General features: G+C 33.4%; 1 protein-coding gene across 1 annotated transcript; it reads left to right on the plus strand.

Annotated features, from left to right (window-relative positions):
- The first annotated feature begins 510 nt into the window (after nt 1-510).
- Nucleotides 511-22,051, plus strand: LOC133186491 (uncharacterized). The gene is made up of 40 exons (XM_061321729.1): nt 511-553; nt 1,635-1,811; nt 1,896-2,012; nt 2,109-2,216; nt 2,649-2,772; nt 2,858-2,955; nt 3,040-3,192; nt 3,596-3,680; nt 5,624-5,736; nt 6,430-6,558; nt 6,674-7,123; nt 7,371-7,853; nt 8,441-8,668; nt 8,912-8,974; nt 9,868-10,035; nt 10,423-10,575; nt 10,669-10,770; nt 11,205-11,299; nt 11,959-12,153; nt 12,283-12,354; nt 12,809-12,908; nt 14,164-14,262; nt 16,130-16,199; nt 16,409-16,517; nt 17,161-17,213; nt 17,323-17,443; nt 17,686-17,786; nt 18,223-18,325; nt 18,580-18,757; nt 18,837-18,906; nt 19,151-19,217; nt 19,344-19,429; nt 19,626-19,752; nt 19,937-19,978; nt 20,071-20,232; nt 20,632-20,754; nt 20,880-21,017; nt 21,094-21,204; nt 21,316-21,367; nt 21,621-22,051. Exons 1-40 carry the CDS (start codon nt 511-513, stop codon nt 21,632-21,634), a joined length of 5,082 nt encoding a protein of 1,693 aa, XP_061177713.1. The 3' UTR covers nt 21,635-22,051.
- The last annotated feature ends 1,656 nt before the right edge of the window (nt 22,052-23,707 follow it).

The following is a 23,707-nucleotide window of genomic DNA, read 5'->3' on the forward strand; positions in this document are numbered from 1 at the left end:
GCATAGTCCTTTTGATATATTTGTTTGCCTCTCGAAGAGTAAATAAGGACATGCAGATACCTAGATATTAAAGACTACTAGGCAACCAAAGAGATTTAGCACACATATCTACAGGTTTGGGTCTCCAGTATTTATCTTCAATGTGCGGGGGCAGATTGCAAATTCTTAGGACACATTTTTTAGACATGCACAATAGTAAATCGACGAGAAGAAACTTAATATCTGGAAGTCACGGCTTAAAGGTTTGGATTTCTCACCATTATACATGACTATCCTCCATTATGGAACAAAAGTCTCATCGGTGCTGAGGTGTTTCTGAAATCGGTCAGAGTCAGATGTCTTGCAGCACAAAATTTGATACAGAACTAAGTCACAATTCACGCTTGATTGACACAGTGCATTGTGCAGTTTTTTCCTAGGCTGCCAGCATAAAAGGTAGACACTCCGATATTTAAACATTTTTAAATTTGTGTTTTGACGGTATGTGAAATTAACCAGAGAATTAAGAGGATGGTCATATATGTAGCATTAGGATTTACTCTTCTTTTCCAAGGTAAGTACCTAGTATTCAGTTCTTAGAATATGCAGATAATTGTATCATTCACATTTCACAAGATGTATAAGATTATTTCTCTATAGAAATTTGTAACTTTCATTTCTGTTCAAAATTCTTATAAATATACAGGTAATTTATAGCACGATGCAAACTTATACACACCCAACATCGCAACCAAAATATAAAAAAGAAAACTTCAGAAACATAGAATGTTTATTTACATAATGTATAGATTATAAGACCGGTACCATCCGATACTGTACATAGTCTATTTGTAGTTATGCTTCAAAATTTTTTGCATCTTTGAACATTTTTTTTTATATGAAGGTATTAACACATACCAGTATTGCATATAAATCTAGAACATACCTATAATTAACACAAAAAGTAGTTAAAACCTTGACTATCTCCTTCACTGAACAATTTTTTTAAACATCAACATTTCCCCTGTACACAAAAACAAGTTTTAAAAAGATAGAGACATTATCTCTTTGACCTGAATTGAATTGGTTTTTGTTAGTTATTCAACACATATCCCAACACAATAGCATTTTGTCACGCTTGTTCAAATTTCATTTCATGATATATAACAATCGAGTATGACCGAACTCAAGACACAAACCAAAATCCTCTTTAACGAAAAATGTGTGTATGATCAGATACTGAATGAAGGCATTCCACCAATGTAGCGAACACGATGTTTCGGGAAACTTTTTGTCCTTATGCTAAACCAAATAAACATTCATAGCTTTTAAAAATAAATTAAAATGAATGAAACAATATAATATTTACAATCACCATACATACAATCATTACTGACAATAAAACTGAATTCTCAAACCTCACATATATTCCTTTGATATGACAAAAATACGTGATCACTGCAAACATTTAACATACATACAAAGGCATAAACATTTTTTTCTAAAAGCTTCATGTATCCAAATATAAACTAAAATATTAATATATACTTATATGAGTTAATTATGTAATTTTCACAAATTTCATCAAATTTCATGCCAAAAAAAAAAAAAAAAAAAAAAAATGGCGTAAATTTTGTATTCAATCTCTTCTCTAGTTGTGACTGCGAAATTTTATTGCGAGAAAACTTGGCAGGCCAACCAGGACAATGGCCTCTGTTACAAGTTCTTCCTAGAAACCCAGACTTGGAAGCAAGCAAGGCAAATCTGTACAAAACACAGCGGTTTTCTAGTATCTGTAACCAACGAAAAAGAACAAAACTTCATCGTGGAGGGTAAGCCATATAGAGTGACTCAGATTAAGTTACAAAGATTTCCTAAACTGTATGATTTAAAAAAAAAATCTGTGTCTGTTCTAGATATTCTGAAGAGTAATCAAACCTGGTCTGTATGGGTTGGTGGTCACTCGTTGTATTACAATGGCTGGCACTGGGATAACTATAGGAGGAAATTCAATTTCACACGTTGGGCAACTGGTAACTCCTCACAGAAATTATCTTAGTTATCACATACGACATATTTGAATTCTTTCAAACTGAAGTAGAAATAATCAACGTACTCTAAATACACAGGCAGACCCGTCTCTCCACCGAGATGCATAGCTATGGTTGGAGTAGTTGAATTTAACTGGTCAGACCAGGCATGTGCAGACGTTCGTCCCTTTATTTGTGAAAAACCAGGTATATTATTCAAATCTGATGTAGAATATTATTTTTTGAGATGAATGTCAAATCAGTGTGATTTCTGACTACTATATCGTTCATAAATGCATACATATATATAATTAAAGTATGAAAAACCTTTAGATTAATTACAAATCGTATCAAACTATACCAGTTGTACATAGCATTCTATAACGCGCTTACTGTACTGAACTTTAAAAAGGATGTTTCTCCTACATATACAATTTCAAGAACTGCAATATTTATTAACATCGAACTAAGAGAGAGAGAGAGAGAGAGAGAGAGAGAGAGAGAGAGAGAGAGAGCTCATCCCCCATGTCACAAAGAACTATACTCTTGAAGTTTAAAAAAAGATTTTATAACAACATTATGAATTAAAAAGAGAGAAGGTTCCAGTTAAAGAAAGCATTTATTTATCTTGTTTTACAGCACATGCGCTACATTGTGACGGCAGAGCAAATGTCGTTCAGCTAGAACCAGACAAACTGACCAGTGTCAATTTCCCTCCATTTTATGATCCCCATCAGCCATTCAAATATCCTCCCTATGCAAAGTGAGTGTAAAATCAAATTACTACCGAAACACCTTCATGTTAAGTTCTGTTTCTGTGAGTGTTTTCACTCCAATATACCTTGTAGAAATCTAACTTGTCTTTGGAACATAGTCCCACCTACTGGTTATAGGCTCGTTATGGAATTTGACTTGTTTTGCAACGATGATCTAAGGGCATATCAAGGTATGTTTCAAGAAAGTAAATTTGAACGAATATATAGAGAGGATTGTATGATATATATTATCTGTTTTGTTTAAATTTCTTAAGGAGGATCTTCCCTGGATGACGTAACCTGTCAGGTGCGTTCTGGGAATTTTGTGGTTAACACAACATTAATTTTATCATTTACAACGAATTACTTCACCAGACCACGTAGCGAACAAGGATTTCAGTTCAGAATGTTTGCAACCAACACAAAAGGTAAATAAAGACTTTAAACATTCTGCAGTCTTGATACACGTATTTTCTTTTAAAAATACGAATTTAAGATTAAATGGGCATGGGGTCAGCTTCGATAATTATATCATGTATGAGAAACTTAGCCAGGATTCATTTTATTTAGCCGTCCTTCGGATGACCGTGTGAACCAAGGTTCCGTGTCGCAGTAGGTGCTGACACGAAAAAGATCCCTCACTGCTCAATGGCCCTAAGTGCCGAGTATAGGTCAAAATATGCAGCTCTCCACCGGCAAGTGGTGGCATCTCCATATGAATGAAAAATTCTCGAGAGGGACGTTAAACAAACAAACAAACAATTCATTCTATTTAAATCTCTGCTGTTGTGCGATCAAAATTTCTAAATTTAACATTTAATTTTGCAATAGAAAGTGCCTGTGATCCAGCAGGAGTCCCATTAGTTGCTTCATCTCAAGAACAAAGCATAACGTCCCCAGGATTCCCACTTCAGAGGTAAGCACCTGAAAAGAATTCATTCCATTTTTCTCTTTTCTCTCTCTCATTTTATTATTTTTTTTATATATAAGGCCAAACAAAAAAATATGTGTGGTTCCGGTTACACCTCCAAAAAAAAAAAAAATAGGGTAGGTAGGTAGGGAATTAATTTTTTTTTTTTTTAATTTTTTTTTGTTACAAAATGATTTTCTAAATTTTTCTAAATAATACCTATCACTGCTTTGTAAGTGGTGTTTAGACGTGGCGTGATGATATACAAGTCAACATTGGTAGAGACACCCTAGTTATGAATATGAAACAAATATTTTTAAATCAAAAATAATAAACCCACTAATAATCTTATTAATTTCTTTTGTAAAAAAAAGTTCGAGGTGAATACCCTCTTTTAAATCCATGTTTATACATGTAAATGAAATTAATGACTTTTATCCAGAGTAATTCTTATTTTATTTAATAATAAATTTTGAACGATGAACTAGAAAACGGGCATAGAGTACTGCTAAGAGCTGTCAGAGGAAATATATTTAATATTGTTAAAATTTTAAATTCTTACAATGAAAACTTTTTGCCTCATTGAAGACTTTATACTTCCAAGCTCACTTCTCATATATATTGGTACTATGTGAGTTGACTTTATTCAGGTAAAATCAGCTGTCTTGTTTTTCACTTTTCCTCATCAACTGTTGTTTTTTTTCTACTTTCGTTTAAAAGAAACGATCCTGATTTAAATTATTTCAAAATTTACAAGTTAATCTATTTTACACATTGGGCTATTTCTTGCGTAATCAATGCAATCAAATGATGTTTTCTCATGTTATCTTCTCCCTAACTCCCAAAGGCATTTTACCTGGCCAGCTGTCTGAACATATATTTATTTAATTTTGGCAAGCAAAAATAAAACAAAGCAAAAAAACATGGTGTTGGAAAAAAGGAATGCTTCCGTGCTATGCTAGCTTGCTTTAGATTTAACACCATTAATTGAACACTTGCACTAAGTGTTGAAACGATGTTTTGCATGGAGGCCGCCATTGCTGAAACTAAAACTAATACCGGGCCGATGACGGAAAGCTGGGAAAATTCCGGAAAAAATACTAAAATTGCCGGAAAAAAGTTTAGGGTCGGGGGTATAAAATAGGGACGGTCGGGTAACCGGAACCACACATATTTTTTTATTTGGCCTAAATCGTTTTTAACTCACCTGAAAGATTGCGTAGATTTTTTTTTTTTATAAATGTCTTTCCTCCCGTTTGATTCTCTGATGTGCGTTGTATTTTGTATGCAAGTTTTTCACGTTTTTATCCGGAATTACTTATTAAATTTCAATTAAAATTTCAGCCTTCTGTAGATAAAAATTAAGTTGTTAAACATATTGGAAACCTGGACTACCATATGACCATATTGGGTCACGGTTTTATATAGAAAGATATGACTAAAGGAAAACAATTCCTTGCATGATTTTCATGATCAGGACAAAAATCAGTCAAATTAACTTGCAAGAGCACCCAAAACTATGAATTAAAGTTTGTTGAATTTATGACTGCTGGGTCTAGAGTGGCTAGGGTTTAATTTTCAGATTAGAGTTTATAGGAAAGATTCTTTTGATATCTTCTACAAAACAATAGAGCTTTAATTTCTTGTTTCAATTTTAAGGGTTCTCTAGTAGCGTTCTCAAGAACAAAATTCTACAGTTTGTAAGTCCATACCATGACTGGTGTATTTTGTAAAATAAAATTGGACTTTAAGTTTATGAGCACAATAAGGATTTCTTTCATCTGTATATTCATTTTCAAGTAAAGTGACATTGAAAAGCATTGTGTACCTCTTGTTTTAAATCACTGTTTAAATGCAATGTAGCTTGCATAAGCTGAAACAAGATGTAGATAAAAATGTAGTCCTCTTCTTTATCTTGATCCCAAACAGTTTAATAACTTTGTTTTTAGATCCTCCTCCTGTGTGTGGACTCTAGTATCCCCTGTAAAGGGATCCAGTATCTACATACAGTTCAGGTATCGCTACATTACTGACGGGGCGGCACTCAGAATCCAAAATGACGGCAAGTTTTCTACCAGAATTACTTTATATATTGTTGTTTTTCATTCAACATAGGACTAAAACATGACAACAATGACTCATTGACTGAAATCTCTGACAAATCATATTTCTATGATAAATAAATGTGTCGATAAATGAAATCGTTTTAATATGGTTCGATCCAAAAAAAAAAAAAAATTCAGAGGAGGTTCTGCTTTAAGGAATTGTAATCTATTGTACATGCTTGTATGTTTGAAAATGTTGCTGTTCTTGGGAAAATGCTGGACTTTGACGCTCTAAACCTCTTTAGCTCAACCGGCTAATTTTGGGAAATACATCAATTCAATTTAAACCCATAATTAATGATGCCTGTGTTTTAAAATAAGATATTGTTGCTTAGTTTTTCAAGAAAAAAGATATAGAGAAGTGCTTTTGTTAAATTTTATTTTTTAAAGTTTTGTTTAGATGATGTTCGAACAAACCTACTTAAATTGAAATATTTACCTCTTGATAATGCATCGTAAATCACCAACTTTAGACTGCTATGGCATTGAACAAAAGTTTTAAGATTTTACTATGAACTTCTATAAAAAATCTTAAACACTTATATTGACCCAACCCTAGCTCTGGTTCATGAACAAAAAAAAATCAAGTAAAACAGCAAATCGAATTGACATTGTGATTTACACATTCTTTTTCTGTTGGGATGTTTTAGTGTTTGCGGGTTCCTCTATGTTAGAAGATTCTAGGATTTTAGCCTACCCTGAAGAAAAGATTGTCCTGAATTACACCAGTCCAGGCACGTTCTCTGGACACCACGGCTTCTCACTGATCTTTTTTACAGGTATTCTACTACATTTCTAATGAAGTAAAATTAATAGCTGACAACTGTAAATATTTCTTAAGTATTTTCATTCATTTTTTTGTGGGAGCTCTGATAAGTTAATTAATCATTGTAGACAATAAAAACATGGAGTTATGCACACAAAAAGATGTTCAAAGGAACCTGTCTGAATACGGAATTCCAATACCAGAAGAACAATTCATGATTTTTTCAGTCAAAGCATCAAAGCATATTCAAATAGAACTGCACTCGGCAGGCGGAGAAAACTACTTAATAACATTTTATCAAGACCCTCCTGAGATTGTTGGAACTTATTCTTGTTTGAAAACAGCATTATTAGATAAGTGTCTTGAAACATACACTAGTAAAACTTTAGACAGCGGATTTTTTGTGGATTTTTGGGTGTCGTGGTCGGATACCTTAAAGATTGGTCGCGGAAGAATACGGGGAGATGACATCATAATGGAATACAGAATTTATAATCCCTTGAAAGTTGATTTCTTATCAATTCGAACTATAAATGGAACTGGAACGTGGAAATTTTACGGATCTGCGGTAATCACTGGTAAATTTTCAGATATCTTCTTTTAAGTAAAATAAAAAAAAAAAAACTTTATCTGATGATTGTTATGAATTATTTATATATCCATGACTAAAACATAAAAATGTTAACCTGGAACTTTCATTCTATAAATGATATATAATTTAAACATTTTATTTTGATAAAGTTATTCTTTAAAATGAACTACTTTTTAGAGAATCAATTTAAAGTACGTGTAACTTAAGGACATTTATTGTAACTTTGTATAAAGATTTCGTGGAGATCTGCCACACATCAGGAACTGCTCTTAAGCAACTGTCGGATCACAACCTACCAGTCCCAGGAAACAACTACATAACCTTCTCTGTCAAGATGTGCGAGAGAGCGATGATAAGGTTCAAAGCAACGAATGGGTCATACATGCGAATTTGGTTAAATGCTCGTTCATTAAAAGGAGATGGATATATTTCATGCATCACACACGACATGCATAGTAATAATACTTACAGCTGTATTTCTGATGCTTATCTAGGCAGTGTTTTAAACTGCAACGAATTTAGTGACTTTTGGATTACATGGGGCAGAAATACTAATCTAAGAGTTGGAAAGGGTAAAATCTTTGGGAATAATACAATGTTCAGCACAGTCACTGCCTTAATTCCAGCTGAAAATTCATTTTCCTTTGGAAGTGAGTCTCGTGATAATACGTATATTTCTTCTGTATGGCGATTTGACAAACCACCTACAACACCAGGTAAACTTAATCATAACACCCTGTACTCTATACTGATTTAACACACAGTCCTGTCACTCGATTGTATATTTCTATCCTACTATATATATTTTATTTGTATGTCTTAAAATATTTCATATTTCAACACTCTGGACATAGTATTTCATTTTCTTCTAATTTTATTTCATTCAATAGATTGGGTTTTGTATATAGCAGAAAATCAACAATTAAATAAAATCAAAATAAAAATATCCTTTTGAAATTAAAAAAAATGACGCCACAATATAAATATTTAGCGGAAGAAGACAAATGTAAATGTGAAGTCCATGAAAAAAATTATTATGGAAGGGAGGACGTCCATATTGTTTTATCCATCATACTCTTAATTAAAAAAAAATAACTATTAATTAATGCGCATTAGTAATATTAAGGTTTCGTGATATGAAGTTGTCAGGTACTTCGAATTGTCTTTGTTTCTCTGTCTTATATTCCTTCTTTAAACAAAAATATGACCACTTACCCTCTACCTGTACACGACCGAATACCATCTCACTGCGTTTAGTACACCTTCTTGTGTCAATTTATCTTTTTTTTGTCAAACGGAACAGAAATCATTAATGTAACCAAAAGCGAGGTGGCTCCTTCCTCACTTGGAGTAGAAGGCACAATACTAACCATGTCTGTGGACATCAACGTCAGATTTGGATTTGAAGTGAAATGGTTTAGAAACGGAACCTACGTCACACAGTCTCCTGGGAGATTCTCAATCCGCCAAACGCTTTTAGAAGTGATGAAGTGTTCACTCACAATCGTCGAACTTAAACTTCGGGATGAAGGTAGTAATTGAATTATTCATTGTCATAAAATGTCTAGATGTTTTATTGACGTCTTTTTCTGCTGAATAAAAAAATATATCTTAAACACATAATAGATTTAGGCAAATCTATGCTGTAAAATGAACATAATACTATAAGCTAAAATTGTTTTATGATTTAAGAATTTCTCAAAAAATGGCCACAAAGACTGTTCAATGTGATACATGCTAGGAAAAATGTTTTTGACGTTTTATTGTTTTCCAGCAAATTGGACCGTGATAGTCTCAAATCAACATTCAGAAGCCACGGCGAGTTTTGATATAAAGGGTAGGCATGAGCTGCTATAGAAAACATTTGTGTCTTACCTTTTCAAAGAAGCATTAAAGGTGCTTAGACACAGATTTGAACTTAATATTTTCTCAAATTTTCTGTATAATATCACGGCTTATATATTGCAATAGAATTTCACACGAAAATATAAATAAAAACTTATTTTATCTGGAAATTATTAGAACTACGAATTCCGGGAAGCGTTTGATTAACACATCTTTGCACGTACACAATTTTTAACTTTATCCTTAATATTTAAGAAAATAAGCGATTTTGTTATGTATTAATGAAAAATATTACATCTATAATCCAGAAAATTCAGAGTAGAAATGTTCGAAAGCAAAAACCAACTCACCAGTATTGTCAGTCCGTGCTCTGTGATGTGTACAGAGTTTAACAAATTGAACACACCCGTGAAACGTAAACTGTTTTTGTAAACAGGGCACGAGCTCTGTTTTTGTTAATGTTTATGATTCACCGGGTGTGTTCAATTGTTAAAACTCTGCACACACCACTGAGCACGGACTTACAATACAGTAAGTGATTTTGCTTTCGAACATTTCTACTCTGAATTTTCTGGATCATAGTTTTAATATTTTTCATTAATACACAACAAAATTGCCACTTTTCTTAAGTATTAAGAATAAAATTAAAATATGTGATAGCGCAAGGATGTGTCAATCCAACGCGTCCAGAAATTCGAAGTTTTAATAACTTCGAGATGAAATAAGATTTTTATTATATTTTAGCATGAAATGCTATAGCAACATATAAGTCATGAAATTATACAGAAAATTTGAGAAAATATTAACTTCAAATCTGTGTCCAAGCACCTTTAACAGATTGAACATTTTTTAAGTGATCCATGATAACCCTTTTTTTCTTTACAGTCAAACCAGGAATAAATCTAGAAATCTCTCCACATTACAGAATGGCTGTTCAAAGAGGAAGTACACTGGAACTAGTTTGTAACATAACAAATTTACAAGATCTAGAGGGACTGCCGATAGACATTTCTCTATTGACCTGGTACAAGAACGGCGTTAGATTAATACAAGGTAAAATTCGGGGCACTGGTTAATTTGTAATTGTAAAATTTTATAATTTGTATATTATAAACTTTGCATATTCCATAATAAATTGGATAAATATTTAGTGCCTCATGAAAAGATTTGCTGCTCTCTCCCCCCCCCCCCCCGTCCCCCACTTAGCACTTATCTATATTATTTATTAATCACATTGATCTACTCCATGACCATAAATCAAATGCTGTTTTTAATAATCTTGTTTATTAAAAAATGAGTCTGGAAAACAAATGTACTTTCAAACAACGTTTCTATGTGTAATTACAATTTCTTTAGAGAAACTTTCGTAGAATTTGACTATTTGTAAGCCTTTCGTTAATCACTTCCATTACGCATTCAATTTTACCAATTTTTAAATAGAAATAGCGAAACTTACCATGACGACGAGCCGGTCCTCCAGTCTCCTTCGGATTCTGTCCGTGGATCCCAACGACCAGGGCACCTATTCCTGTAACCATGAAATATATCGGGTATCGAGGGTAATAAACACAACAGTGGACATTTATAACAAAGGTAAAGAGGATATTTGTAAACGTATTAAAAAAAAAAATCTAGTCACTCATTAAAGGACTGGGTGCTGGTTAATTTAATTGTATTTACTTTCAGGTGCAACCGTGTGTCCCTCATCAAAAGATATTTATGGAATTTTATGGCCAACAGTAATTCCCGGATCCCTCACTCATTCTGATTGTCCTGAGGGACAACAAGGTACGTGTAGGAATACTGGCATGATATCTATGTATACAGAGAGCCAATGAAAAAAAGACAACAAGGAAAATTTCATTTCATGTTTTATTTTAAGAAGGTGATATATACATCAAGAAGAACTATGATAGATGTTAAGTATAAAAAAAGATATGATATTTCATTAATATGTTGGTATTAGAAATTGAAAATATATAATTTATCTAGAAATAGTATTTTACTGCATAATCACACGACAAAAAATATAAACACTACCAGAGATCGAAACCCTACAATATACTTAGCCAATTCTTTAAACACTGAATTAAACATGCAAAAACAATGTAACAAATCATGACAATACAAAATTGACCTGTAGTTCTTTCAATGTTAGATATATTCTTTCAAAGATTTGTGTCGATGTTACGTCTATTCTTCCGGATAATGTTATTTTGTAGGAAATGCCAGCAGATTTTGTGATTATAACGGAAACTGGAAGAAGACAAGCGTGTCTTACTGTGTGGATGCAGAGTTTTCCAATACCTTGAATGAGGTTTTATTTTTATTTCTCTCTTAATTATTAGTAATTTTTAAAGTGCAAACCATAAGAAAAAAAAAGACCTCAACACAATTGTCTCAGATCCGGAGATTGAGGTATAAATTTATTTACGTATATGTCATCACTATCACCATCTACCATTTTTATTATGCCCCTTGCCTGAACTTTTTGAATTTTAATGACATTATACTACTATCTGAAAAATAGAATTTATCCAAATTTTAAGAATTTGTTAAATCTTTTAGAAATTTTAACTGATCTTCAATATATTTATCAATGTTGAAGATCTTAAGAGAAAAAAACCTCTTTTAAAGAGGCTGGGGGGTTGTGGCCATTTTTAGCTCCCTATGAAGATATAGAAAATGATCAAATTTTAAAACTAAAATTTTTGAAATTTTTCTTTGCCAAATGATAGTTGACAGCTTAAGATATCATATCTAAAAAATTAAGTTAAATCTGGTGGTTAATTTGTTGACCCCCCAGCCTCCTTAAATCTATCTTTACTGTGTATCTGATTACCAGTATGCAATAAACAAATGTTCCAAATATCATTCTATGTAAACTTTCCACCAATATTAGCCACTTGACACTGTCGTCTCGGGTTGAAATGGAGTAAAATTGAAAAAAAAATGGGCCATTTTCCTTTTTTTCAGCTCCAGGTTCTAGAAGATGACGGAGTATTAGATAAAATGTATATTGAACAAACTTTTGAAAGTTCCCTCAAGAAAACAGAAAACCTTACTGCCTCCAAGACCGAAATCTCCTCAGCAAATCTACTGTCCTCCATTAATATCATAAACACAGTTCTCAGAGTAGCGACACAAAGCAACGCTTCTGTTCCTCAAAAAGTAAGAAAACATGTTTTAATCCTAATGTAAAACTACAGGACAATAAAAATTTAATTACGTATGTTATGTCAACATTCAATGGAGCTAGAACGGTCACAATTAATCATTTCTTTTTTCCTGAAATAACAGAATGTGTACAGTATTGTGGACCATGTTGCTTCTGCAGACAATAGAGAATCTTGGAAGCTTGTTGACGAGGAGGTATGTCTAAGCTTCTTCAAATCCTACAAAATGATAGGAACTTATTTTGCCCATTTTATTGAATCTTACTTTTCATATTGAAAGTCCAAGGAAATGGCATGGACATGACGTTCTAACTATGTCAGTCATTCTTTCAACTGAGTTAAACTGACTCTTTTTCTATGCCCGTAGATAGATATTGTATCATTCTTATAAGTGGTTTTTATTATGCCTTACCAGATAAGTTTGCTTTTCAACCCCAACATCTCAGTTTCAAGAGAATATTGAAAAAAGATATGAAAAAGTGTTAGACAAGTAAATACCTTATCTTTGCTGTTTACAGATTAAATTTTGTAAAGTATTCTAAATAAATATTTTAAAGATTTCATATTCTATATATCGATACCTAGCTGGTGAGGAATTTCAAATTGTATGATTATAATGATAATGTCTTACTGCCCATCATACTTTTAAGACACACAGTGGACCGGAATCGGTTTTGGAGACAATGGATTGGACCAACTCTCTGCTGATGAAGGAGCTGAAATCAGAAGAATTTAGAGGAGAAAATGTCGGTGTGTGAGGCATTTCTGATTTCTCTATAAAGCGATATATTTAAGGAATCTCTGTTTAGTTTGCTGTGTTATGCCAGGGCATCAAAGATATTTTGAAACGTTGTGTAATTTGCATAACGGGCGAAGCACATCGTCCGTTGAGCAAAAATTATCCCACGTTTCCAACTGACGTTGATATCCCTGGTATACCCAACAAACTAGACAGTGATTTATTATATTTACATTTATATGTGAAACAGAATTGTAATATAAATAAAAATAAACTGATAACAGACACACAGACAGCTGCGATTGATATGCATATTGGGCACTTGACCTCTCACTTGGCCAACTAACAACTAAATTGTATGACAAACGAGATGACTTCAGCTTTTCCTTATTTATGTAGTAATATTCCGCTATCACCAGCAGCATATGGTGTTTACGTCTCCCAACTTATTCGATACTCAAGAGCATGCTCATGAGTACGATCAGTTTTTAAACCGAGACAGGCTACTGACAGATGAGTTGATCTTACAGGGATTTCAATAACCTCATTTCAAGTCAGCATTTCATAATTTCTATGACTGTTATAATGACTTTGTTAACAAAAATAATTTATCATTGGGTCGTGTTTTGGCTACTTTGTTCATACCAATTGTTAGGCCTTTGTTTTTATATTAAATTTGACTTCGGAATGTTCCGTCTACCTGATCAATACATAGGGCTCACGGCGAGTTTGACCGGTCAACAGGGGATGCTTACTCTTCCTAGGCACCTGATCCCACCTCTGGAATTTTTGCTTTATGCTCTGTTCACAGATTTGTATTGATGATAGATTTTTTTGAGATCGATCACTTTTTGTTTTCTTTACCTTTTTTATAAGCGAAATTTACATTCAATTGTAAATATCGAGAAATCAACACATCGTCTAACTTTCAATGAGATATCACAGATAAAACAGTTGGAAATGTAAAAATATGTTTTTATACTCTTTTTCCTGCATGCGTTGGTTTCTTGTTCTCTACAGAACAATGGAAAATAAAGAGAATTTATACTACACACGTGAAATATTCTTCTTACCTTTAACGTGTAAACTTTGACTTGACAAGGAGCCTTTGTGTACATTTAATTAAATGAATTTAATATTAGGTTTGTTTTTGTATGAATAATGTATAAAACGAACAAGAAATTTTGTTACAGAATTCATCTATTTTCATTGTTACTCGTTGAGAACTGCTGTATTCAATGCGAGGAGTTATTCTTTGTTACACAGTAGTCAACATCAGTGAGGTATCATTACAAGAAGCAGAGCTACGCTTTCTGGAGAATGAATCCTTCATCGTGCTTCCAAAGCAAGAGGGGCAAAAACAAGGTAATACTATTTAATTATCTAATGCGATTATTTTATTATAGTAATAATTGCTTGAGCTTGATAGCTCACCATAGGAAGTTGAGGTTTGGTGTTTGTCGATAAAAAAGTGTCTAGTTTGATTTTTTTTTACTTCAACTCCAGAGCTTACGCTTTAATTTTAGCAAACTTATCTCGAAAATTCTTGTCCATTTTGTGAAAGTTTTACCCCTAAATGAAACAGAGTACAAATTGCACTAACAGTTTACTCTTCGATTAAACACAAGGGTATAAAATTTCAAAGATATATATTATAAAAATAATAGCATCTTAATTTGGTGGATATTTCACATGTTTCATCTGGCTTAAATCATGGCACATGAAGCATGGATTAGAACAAATATGGTATCCAAAGTTCTTAGGAATGTGAAGGAAAAAAAGCTCGAGATATTTCCCAAACCTGCTACATCTTGTAATATTTTACAATTATCCCTATGAGAGGCAGATTTCTGATTGTATAACAGGGGATCCCACTTTTATATAGAAAAAAACATGAGTTAAAGATTTCAAAATATTCGTATTTGGAGTAAAATAAATGTTCATTATTTTTAGGTAGAATAATTTTTCAAGGGATAGAATGAATGAGGCATCGAAAAGTATTAAGATTTCTACACATGATATGCAAGAGCATGCTCTAACTTCGAACAATTTCTTAAACAAGACAAGCTTTTGACAAATAAGTTGCATTGATGAAACAAGAATATTAACAGTCTTGTTTAAAGTCAACATTTCGCAAATTCTATTGTCGATACAATGACATTATCAGCAAATACAATATATCACTAAGTCGAATGTTGACTGACGTTTTTCATACAAATCGTTAAGCCATTATTAACACACTGCCTTGTCTACGGATTTTCCGTTTTTCCCGATCATGACAAGGAGAAAACGGCGTGTGTGATCGGTCGGCAGGGGATACTCACTCCTCCATGGCACCTGATCCCACCTCTGAATTTTTTGGAGGTCTCTGTTTGCTCTGCTCCCGAATTGTATTGTTTTAATGGACTTTGAGCTTGAATGCTGTTCGTTATCTCCATATTTTATTTCACACCGAATTGTCTACGGATTTTTCCGTTTGCTCGATCATGTCAAGGAGCACACGGCTGGCGTGACCGTTCGACAAGGGATGTTTACTTCTCCGTGGTACCGATCCCACCTCTGATGATTTTAGAGGTCCATTTTTGCTCTGCTCCAAATTTGTATTATTTTAATGGACTTTGAACTTGATTTCTTATCTTCCTTATCTTCATGTTTCATGAATACAAAGAAAAAAATTTTTGTACATCAAAATATTCTTGTTGAGATAATCGTTTTTAATCATCGAATATTTCCATTTCTATTTGTTTTCTCTGTGATAACTCTTTGAAAGTTAGTTGAGTTGATTTCTTGATCATTCTACCGGAATGTAAATTTCACCGAGCGAAAGGTCAGGAGCTAAGGAGGCCTAATAAGCATGTAATTCTCGTGCGGCTGTCTGTGTTTGACGTCAGTGGGCGGGGACTATTGAAATTGACATGTAAGGCCTCGTGTAATTTAAATCTATTAGTTTATATTTTTAAAATCTAAATTTTCAATTTTATTTCACAATTAAATGCAACTATAAGGAATCACTGTCTAGTTAGTAGAGTTTGTCACGGACATCATCGAAATTGAAAACGTGGGATAATTTATGCATAACGAGCTTCGGGTTTCCAACTATCGTTGATGCCCTGGCATACTCTACTAAGTAGACAGTGATTCCTTAAATATATCAGTATATTCTACAATACAGGATAATACAAATGTATGTTTTTATTAATCAATTTTTATTCAACTGTTGTTTGAATTTCAGTAACAAAATATTCTGCTGTTCTGTACAAAACGATGTCTCAGTTTTTACCATCTAAAACAAACATTTCTGGGTATGTCTCTGTTAAACATCTGACTACTCATTTACTATGTACTTTTGAATTGTCACTTTTCATTGAAATTTCTTTTGTCAATCTTAACATTTACAGAGTTATGTTAATTTTTGTAAAGTAGCTAAGTATAAAAATTGTGCAGTGGGGTTAAGATTAAAAAATGTTTGAAAACAAAAAGTATACAATTAAAAGCGCTTCATTTGAAACAGCTCAGGGACTGACCGAGTTATCAACTCTATGGTCCTGGCGCTAACATTGGAGCAAACATCCAGAGGACTCTCTCCTCCAATAGAGTTGACATTCCAACACAACAGAGAAGTAAGTTACTCTTATCACAAAAGAAGCCCCCTCCTCCCCCCACCCCCCATTGTTGGTCCTATGTAAATGACAGCAGAAAGTGTCTACATGCTTTGTAGAAGATTTACTCGAAAACTGTTGATGTTTTCTTGTTTTTAAGGTGTATGTTACAGTTGCTATTATTTTTGGAATAATTTGTGGTCTAATTAGTTATTATTTTAGAGACAAATATCTACATGAAAATATCTGTGATATGAGAAGTCGTAATTGGAAGATTCCTTTTATCTGATGCAAGTAGCTAGTCAAAGCCCTGGCTTACCAGTTTCATTTTGAAAGTTTTGTAAAAGATTCTTAGTGAGAACCTTTATCTGACGTTCGAAAAAAGTTCCGGCAGTTTGATTTGAAGTATAATTTAATAATCCATTTAATTTTTGTTATATATATTTTAAATGAACAGACAAAAAGACAAAGAAATGTGCAATATAGGGTTATGCAATAACTCTATTGAAGACAAGTACATTTTTGATTATTCTGTAGATAATTTAATTACGTGTAATTGATGGAAAGTCGTATTCACGAAATATTTGTTAAATTGAATATCATTTTAAATTTACTTACAAGGAAATAGGAAATTTATACTGTGTAAGAATTTTCAATTTTGTAGGTAAGAGTAGTGGAAGGAGAAGCCGATTGTGTATACTGGGATTACACCTTATTGTACGTCAGTATAACCTCTTCTATACGTCTATGATTTCTTAGACTGACACAGAGAACACTTGTCAAACGTTAAATACTTTGTTGTCTTGATAATAAGTATTATTTATAGTGACAATGCCGGAGGATGGTCAACAGAAGGGTGTTTTATGAATTCCACAGAGAATGGTGTGACGGTCTGTCTGTGTAACCACACTACAAACTTCGCTGTTCTGATGAGACCTTATACACCGGTAAATTAAATACACTGCTATTAACTTTTGTATATGTTCCAATAGTTATAAACTGTAGCCATACAAATGGATGGTGGAATAGTAAAGTTACAACACCTCGTAACAAAGTGCTGAATAAACGAATAAATCTTCTCACTTAAGTACCGTTCTAGAAGCTGCATTTTACATATAACTCCGACATATATGCATTTCTTTTTCCCCTTAAATTGCCAACTTGTACAAAAATTCTTACATAATTTCAGGAAAAAGAAGATTCTGTCCTTGTCATAATATCCATTGTTGGTTGTGTTATATCCATGTTGTTTGGTGTACTGACGATAACTGTATACGCTATTCTCTGGAAGTAAGATAGCATATAAACTACATTTAATTAAGTCAGAAAATGAAAATAAACTTAATTCAAAGAATTAATCATTAATGTTGTATGTTTAAGTTCTTACCTGTCATACAGTTAATCTTTTTTTTGAAAGGTTAAAATGATAATTGAGTTATAAATGTAGACGTTTAATTTTTGCTTATTATATATGAGGGAGTTTGAAATTCAGTAATGCCAGCAGGAGGGAAAAGCTCTTTGAAAATTTAAGTTCGTTAAAGATTTCAAAGAGCACATTAATATCTTCAAATGTGAGTGTCAAACTTCCTGGAAATCTATGAATTGTTTTTCAAATGTATGATTATCGAACATTTACAGCAGAATAGTGTTTATTTTGTAAGCATGTATGTGAGTAAGGGTCTCAGGGGTGCCGCAGGTTAAAAAAAATATCGGGTTTTTTTTTCAGGCAAATAAAAAGTGACCAGAATGTTCTTATAATATGTTTGTGTGTCTCTCTCTTCCTTGCATACCTGATACTGCTTGCAGGAGTTGATAATGCTCAAAATGAGGTACTTCCATTTATGGAATCATGAGAGATAAAAAAACATGTTTATATTAATGTAGAAATAGATTTAGCGAAATGTTTGATTATAAGGATTTAACATTGAACCATCTAATAACCCAATATGCATGCTATTCCTATTAAACCAAACCGAAACCATATAATGGATATTGCACCCAAATTCTGTTTTTTCCGATATTACAATTTACACCCTTGTGTCCTTTTTCCAGTTGGGGAATGCTTTGTTTTATTATTTTGTAGGCAGCATGTGTGGTAGTTACGCTTTTCCTGCACTTTTTCCTTCTACTAACCTTCTTTCTGATGTTTGGAGTCGGAATGTTCTTTTTCATGAACGTCACTGTGTTATTTTATGCAATGGGCATCGCCAACAAATTTAACTCAAGATCTAGGCTAAAGTGGATTCTTGGTCTAGCCACGTGTAAGATATAATTTGTTTTGTGATTTTCAACCATCTTTGACCAGCAGTTATGTTGTCACTTTTCTTATAAATATTCCAGGTATTCCATTGGTTATCGTTCTTATCACACTTGGAAGCTGTTGGGACACACAGTACCACGCAGAAGCATTGTAAATATTTTCTCACAAAATTGAAGCCAATGCATTTTCCCTGAATTTTCACAAAGATCTAACGTTAGACAAAACAACCCTCTACAATATTGTTATGTTACGGCTTGAGATATTGAGATATGTCTGTTCTTAGTTATATACAACCCAAGCAAATTAAGATGTTCAGAAATTTAAACATGAAGACTAAATCCCTTACATGAATTCTTTTGGAGAAGATCACAAGCCATCTTTTTGATATTTACAGCTGTTGGTTGTCAGTGTCCTCGGGAGCTATCTATGCCTTCATTGTCCCTGTTATTCTTATATTCCTGGTATGTTTAAACGATCTATATTCCGTATTAATTTTATATCTAAGTCTATTATGCACAAGTGATCTTGTAAAGAAGGACGTGCCTTATTTTCTGTACTGATTAGATATCTTTTCAACTTTATTTCAGCTAAATGTTTGTATAATTGTGTCATTGTTACGGGTTATGTTTTTGACAACAAAAATGAAGAAAGCTGAGTTTAAGGAAAAGGCCAGGTACTTCATTATACCGGTAGTCATCATAATTTTCGGCGAGCTCATTAGCACTATAACATTTGAATTCCTGACTTTTTTTATTCAAAGTTTCTGTAAGGTCAAATTTAATAAGTCTCGTGAATTTCTTGGAAGAAACTGTCCCATCTGTATGAAAACAGAAACGGTTTTAAATGAGTCTCATTCTTTTATTTCAAAGAAACGCCCTTAGGAGTGTATGTACTCTTGTTCCTGTTCTCGGAATCACGTGGATTTTTGGAATCTTCGCCATTAATGAGGATCTTGTAGCATTTCAGTATATATTTACCATTGCAAACTCAATACAGGTAACTATTACCGAATAAAGTAGGACTAAAAATAAGTCACACGTTCAACGTTTGTACATCAAATCCAGCTCATTCTTTGCCTTATTCCATCATTACTGTTGAAACTTTTGCAGATATTACAATTTTAAAGCATGTTAAATACCAAGTAGCATATTTAATCATGACTACATTCTTGTCTTTTAAGGGTCTGTTAATATTCATCACACACGTGCTGCTAAATAGAAAGGTACGTAAAATTGTAGCATGATCGACTGTTAAGAGAATCTGTGTACAATTTTTTGTTCAGTATTAAATATGGAGTAAAAAATGTTTTCGTAGATTAGAAAAGCGTTACAGGCAAAGTATCCATTCTTGAAAGGAAAACGAGACAAGTCAGCTTACAAAGAGAAAGATCACAGAGTGGTATCCTCCACAGCCTCTGAGAATTCCACTTCAAACACACAGACAATGGCATTGGTTCCTGCTGGTTATACGGAATGTGTAAGTTATCACACTATACACAAAGAAAAAAAAAAGATTTTAGAGGAGTTCCCTCAATTTTAGTGCAATATACCTGGAATTAAATTAAACCTTTAAATAAAATATTTTCCAATTTTTTTAATGAATAAATTTGTTTGCTAAGTTTTACAGAATGCTTAGAAGATTTAAGATTTAACTTTGTAACCATTTTTAAAAATACACAGCTAAAAAACAAAATAATTTAGATAACTTTTATATGACAAAGGTAAGTTTTAAATTTTGAAAAATTCATTAAAGTATTATATTATTTAAAAAATATTATCATTAACTTACATTTTTTGCAAGCTTGTATCTGTGAATTATGATTGTGATCATGGGTTTCCTTAAAAGCTTTTATTTTTGATAACTCCCTTATTATAGAAAAATCCTGACATAGTTGCGGAAAATGACATACAAATCGAAACAAAGGAAACGCATTCAAAGACATTCAATGAAAATAAAGTCTTCGAAAATCATTTCTACGTCAGCTCACTGGAAACAAGGGTAATGCAAAGTGAATTGTAGAGAGTATTCATGTACTTCAAACAGTGATATATATAACAAAGTGGATTGTAGAGAGTGCTCGTGTACTTCAAACAGTGATATGACTATATTGTTTTTTCATGCAGATTGAAGGAGGTAAAATTCTCACTCAGACAGAGACCAAAAAACACTCTCAAACTGAACAAAAAGTCAAAATGTTTGAATCAAAGTTCTCGTCGAGTAATGGTTTAACTGAAAAGAGCAGACAAGAGGAAATTAAATGGGTAAGAAACTTGCATAACAACCATGTAAATTTATCAGAACATGAAAGAATATGTTTATTGACTTGCTTTATTGTAGGGCGGTGGAGCAGTTTCTATACAATCTCAGGCCCACTCCGAGGGATACGAGGAAGTAAGACTTAGCAGGGAGGTTAGGGTGAGGCAGACTAAGATGACTCAGTTGACGGTAGTAAGTAACTGTGGTGTTTTTAAGGAGAAAAAAATAATCGTTAATAATGATCTTTCTTTATGTTGCACACATTTCAACATCAATATGTGTTTTATTTTTAATATATTACAGGGAAACAGCACGCTGCAGAATAAAATTCATTTTATAAAAAAGGATGACGGAGGTAGGAAACTGTTGACTTTATCTGTATAGTCTAGAATAATCAAGTTTTATTTAAAACAGAGCGACTTACTCCACAGAATGTTATTAATATTAAAAATAATAAAACCCTCTTAAAATATTTACAAAAAAAATATAAGACAGGAAAAAGAAAAAAAAATTGTGGACAGCATTCTTTCCTTCCAAAGTCTGTGGCTAGTTTGTTTTTGATTTAATTAATATAGATTCTACAATTTTAGAAAAATATTTCATTTCAGAATATGATGCTTAGCAAGACAGTTGGTCTGGACCCTTAAGGAAAATTCAGAGTGATTTTTACGGTGCCAATAAATGGCGTGTTCTACTAAAACAGAACAACCGATTAAAAAGAAGAACCGGAGAAAGTTAACAACGTTCTATATGACTTTGAATAATACTCGTCACTACACAAATAAAATGTGCCTGAAGGTGTTTTCACTTCTTTTTAGCCTAAGAATGTATATTTAAGATGAGTAAGACCAGACTCCGATCACCTTCACAATGCTTATATACAAATATTGTACTTGTTTGTATCTCTGAAAAGGATTCTGGTCCTTACTAAAGTTTAACCATTTCTTTTTTGAATAAGCATTTTTATGATGTTTATTATGATGAAGTTGTAAGGACTGTATTGTAACTAAATATGTATAAATATATTTATAGAGTTGCTGGCAACAACAAAAACTGTTTCATTTTTTCAGAAAATTTTATTTGACACTATATAAAGTAAACCCTATTGAGGGATGGTAACTTTTGTTCATTGTTTTGATACTTATCCATTCCTTTCATACTTAAGTTTACACTGCATAGGATGTTTGTGTGCCATTTCAATGTTTTAAATAGGTATAGATAATTTGCATTCATCTAAAATGCCTTGGCCTTTTACCTAGATAAGGAGTCGCCCGCGTGGCGCAGTGGTTAGAGCGTCTGCTCTAGAGTCGCGAAGTAAGGAGTTGATCCTTACGTCGCGGGTTCGAATCCCACTGTAGGACGTGGAGACCGGTCCTTCGGATGAGACCGTATAAACCGAGGTCCCGTGTCGCAGTAGGTGCTGGCACGAAAAAGATCCCTCACTGCTCAGTGGCCGTAAGTGCCGAGTATAGGACAAAATTTGCAGCTCTCCACCGGCAAGTGGTGGCGTCTCCATATGAGTGAAAAATTCTCGAGCGGGACGTTAAACAACAACAACAACAAAAAAAACAAACAAAAAACCTAGATAAGGAGGGTTCTGTCATATTGGAATCAAATTTCCGAATCTATCTGAAAAAGGTGAAGATAAATAACAATGATGGATTTTAAAAAATAAATCCACAACCAGTACAAATCTGTGAACAAGACAAAACACCGATCCCCGGAAATCCTAGAGGTGGGGTCAGGTGCCTAGAAGGAGTAAGCATCCCTATTCAATCACAACCGCCGTGAGCACAATGTATTGATCAGGTAGACGAAATATTCCGTAGTGAAATTAAGTTAAAAACAAAGCCCTAGAACAATTGCTGCGAAATATGTCAGTCAAAGTACGACCCAAAGATAGGTGGACAGGGAATGTTTACTCCACGTAGACACCCGACTCCACCTCTGAAATATTCGGGAGTCCGGGTTTTATGCCTTGTTCACAAATTTGTATTGTGAGTAGATTTTTTATGAGATCGATCACTGTTCGTTATCTTCACCTTTTTCATTATATTTGCTAATAAGGTCAAGTCGCCCGCGTAGTGCAGTGGTTAGAGCGTTTGCTCTAGAGTCGCGGAGTAGCGGGTTCAAACCCACTGCGGGACGTGGAAACTGGTCCTTCGGATAAGACCTGTTAACCGAGGTCCGGTGTCGCAGTAGGTTCTGGCACGAAAAAGATGGCCCTGAGTGCCGAGTATAGGTCTGAATTTTCAGCCCCTCCACCAGGCAGGTGGTATCATCTCCATATGAGTGAAATATTTTTGAGGGGGCGTTAAACAACAAACAAACAAACTAATAAGGTCATTTTAACCACCATAGAATTACGAAAAGCTGATTTTAAACGAGATTGTTGAAATCCCTGTAACATCAACTCATCTGTCAGTAGCATGCTTCGGTTTGAAAATCGATCGTACTTAAAACTGCTCTTGTGTATATGCAATGAATGTTACATTTACCATTAGTGTTTTATTATATTATTTTTTAAATGTGTGTTGTTATTAAAAATAATTATTTTCTCTGTGTTCCATTTACTGCGTTCAGTTTATGTGTCTCCGTTTCACACAAACTCCGACCTCAGATCAGGCGAGACTACGCCCTGAACTTAAGCATATCACTAAGGGCAGGAGATCGAAAGATCCCGGGGGTATATTGT

This window comes from Saccostrea echinata, unplaced genomic scaffold, assembly GCF_033153115.1.
Source record: "Saccostrea echinata isolate AGI-Se365-2 ecotype Australia unplaced genomic scaffold, CSIRO_AGI_Sech_v1 ptg000014l, whole genome shotgun sequence".
NCBI classification, from domain to species: domain Eukaryota; kingdom Metazoa; phylum Mollusca; class Bivalvia; order Ostreida; family Ostreidae; genus Saccostrea; species Saccostrea echinata.

What these genes read in the sequence shown, in the direction of transcription:
- LOC133186491 (XM_061321729.1), top strand. Translation starts at nt 511, where the DNA reads ATGGTCATATATGTAGCATTAGGATTTACTCTTCTTTTCCAAG. An exon ending in TTTCACACGTTGGGCAACTG is followed by an intron (nt 2,013 to 2,108) that starts GTAACTCCTCAC and finishes CTAAATACACAG; the next exon opens with GCAGACCCGTCTCTCCACCG. An exon ending in GATTCTTGGTCTAGCCACGT is followed by an intron (nt 18,758 to 18,836) that starts GTAAGATATAAT and finishes TAAATATTCCAG; the next exon opens with GTATTCCATTGGTTATCGTT.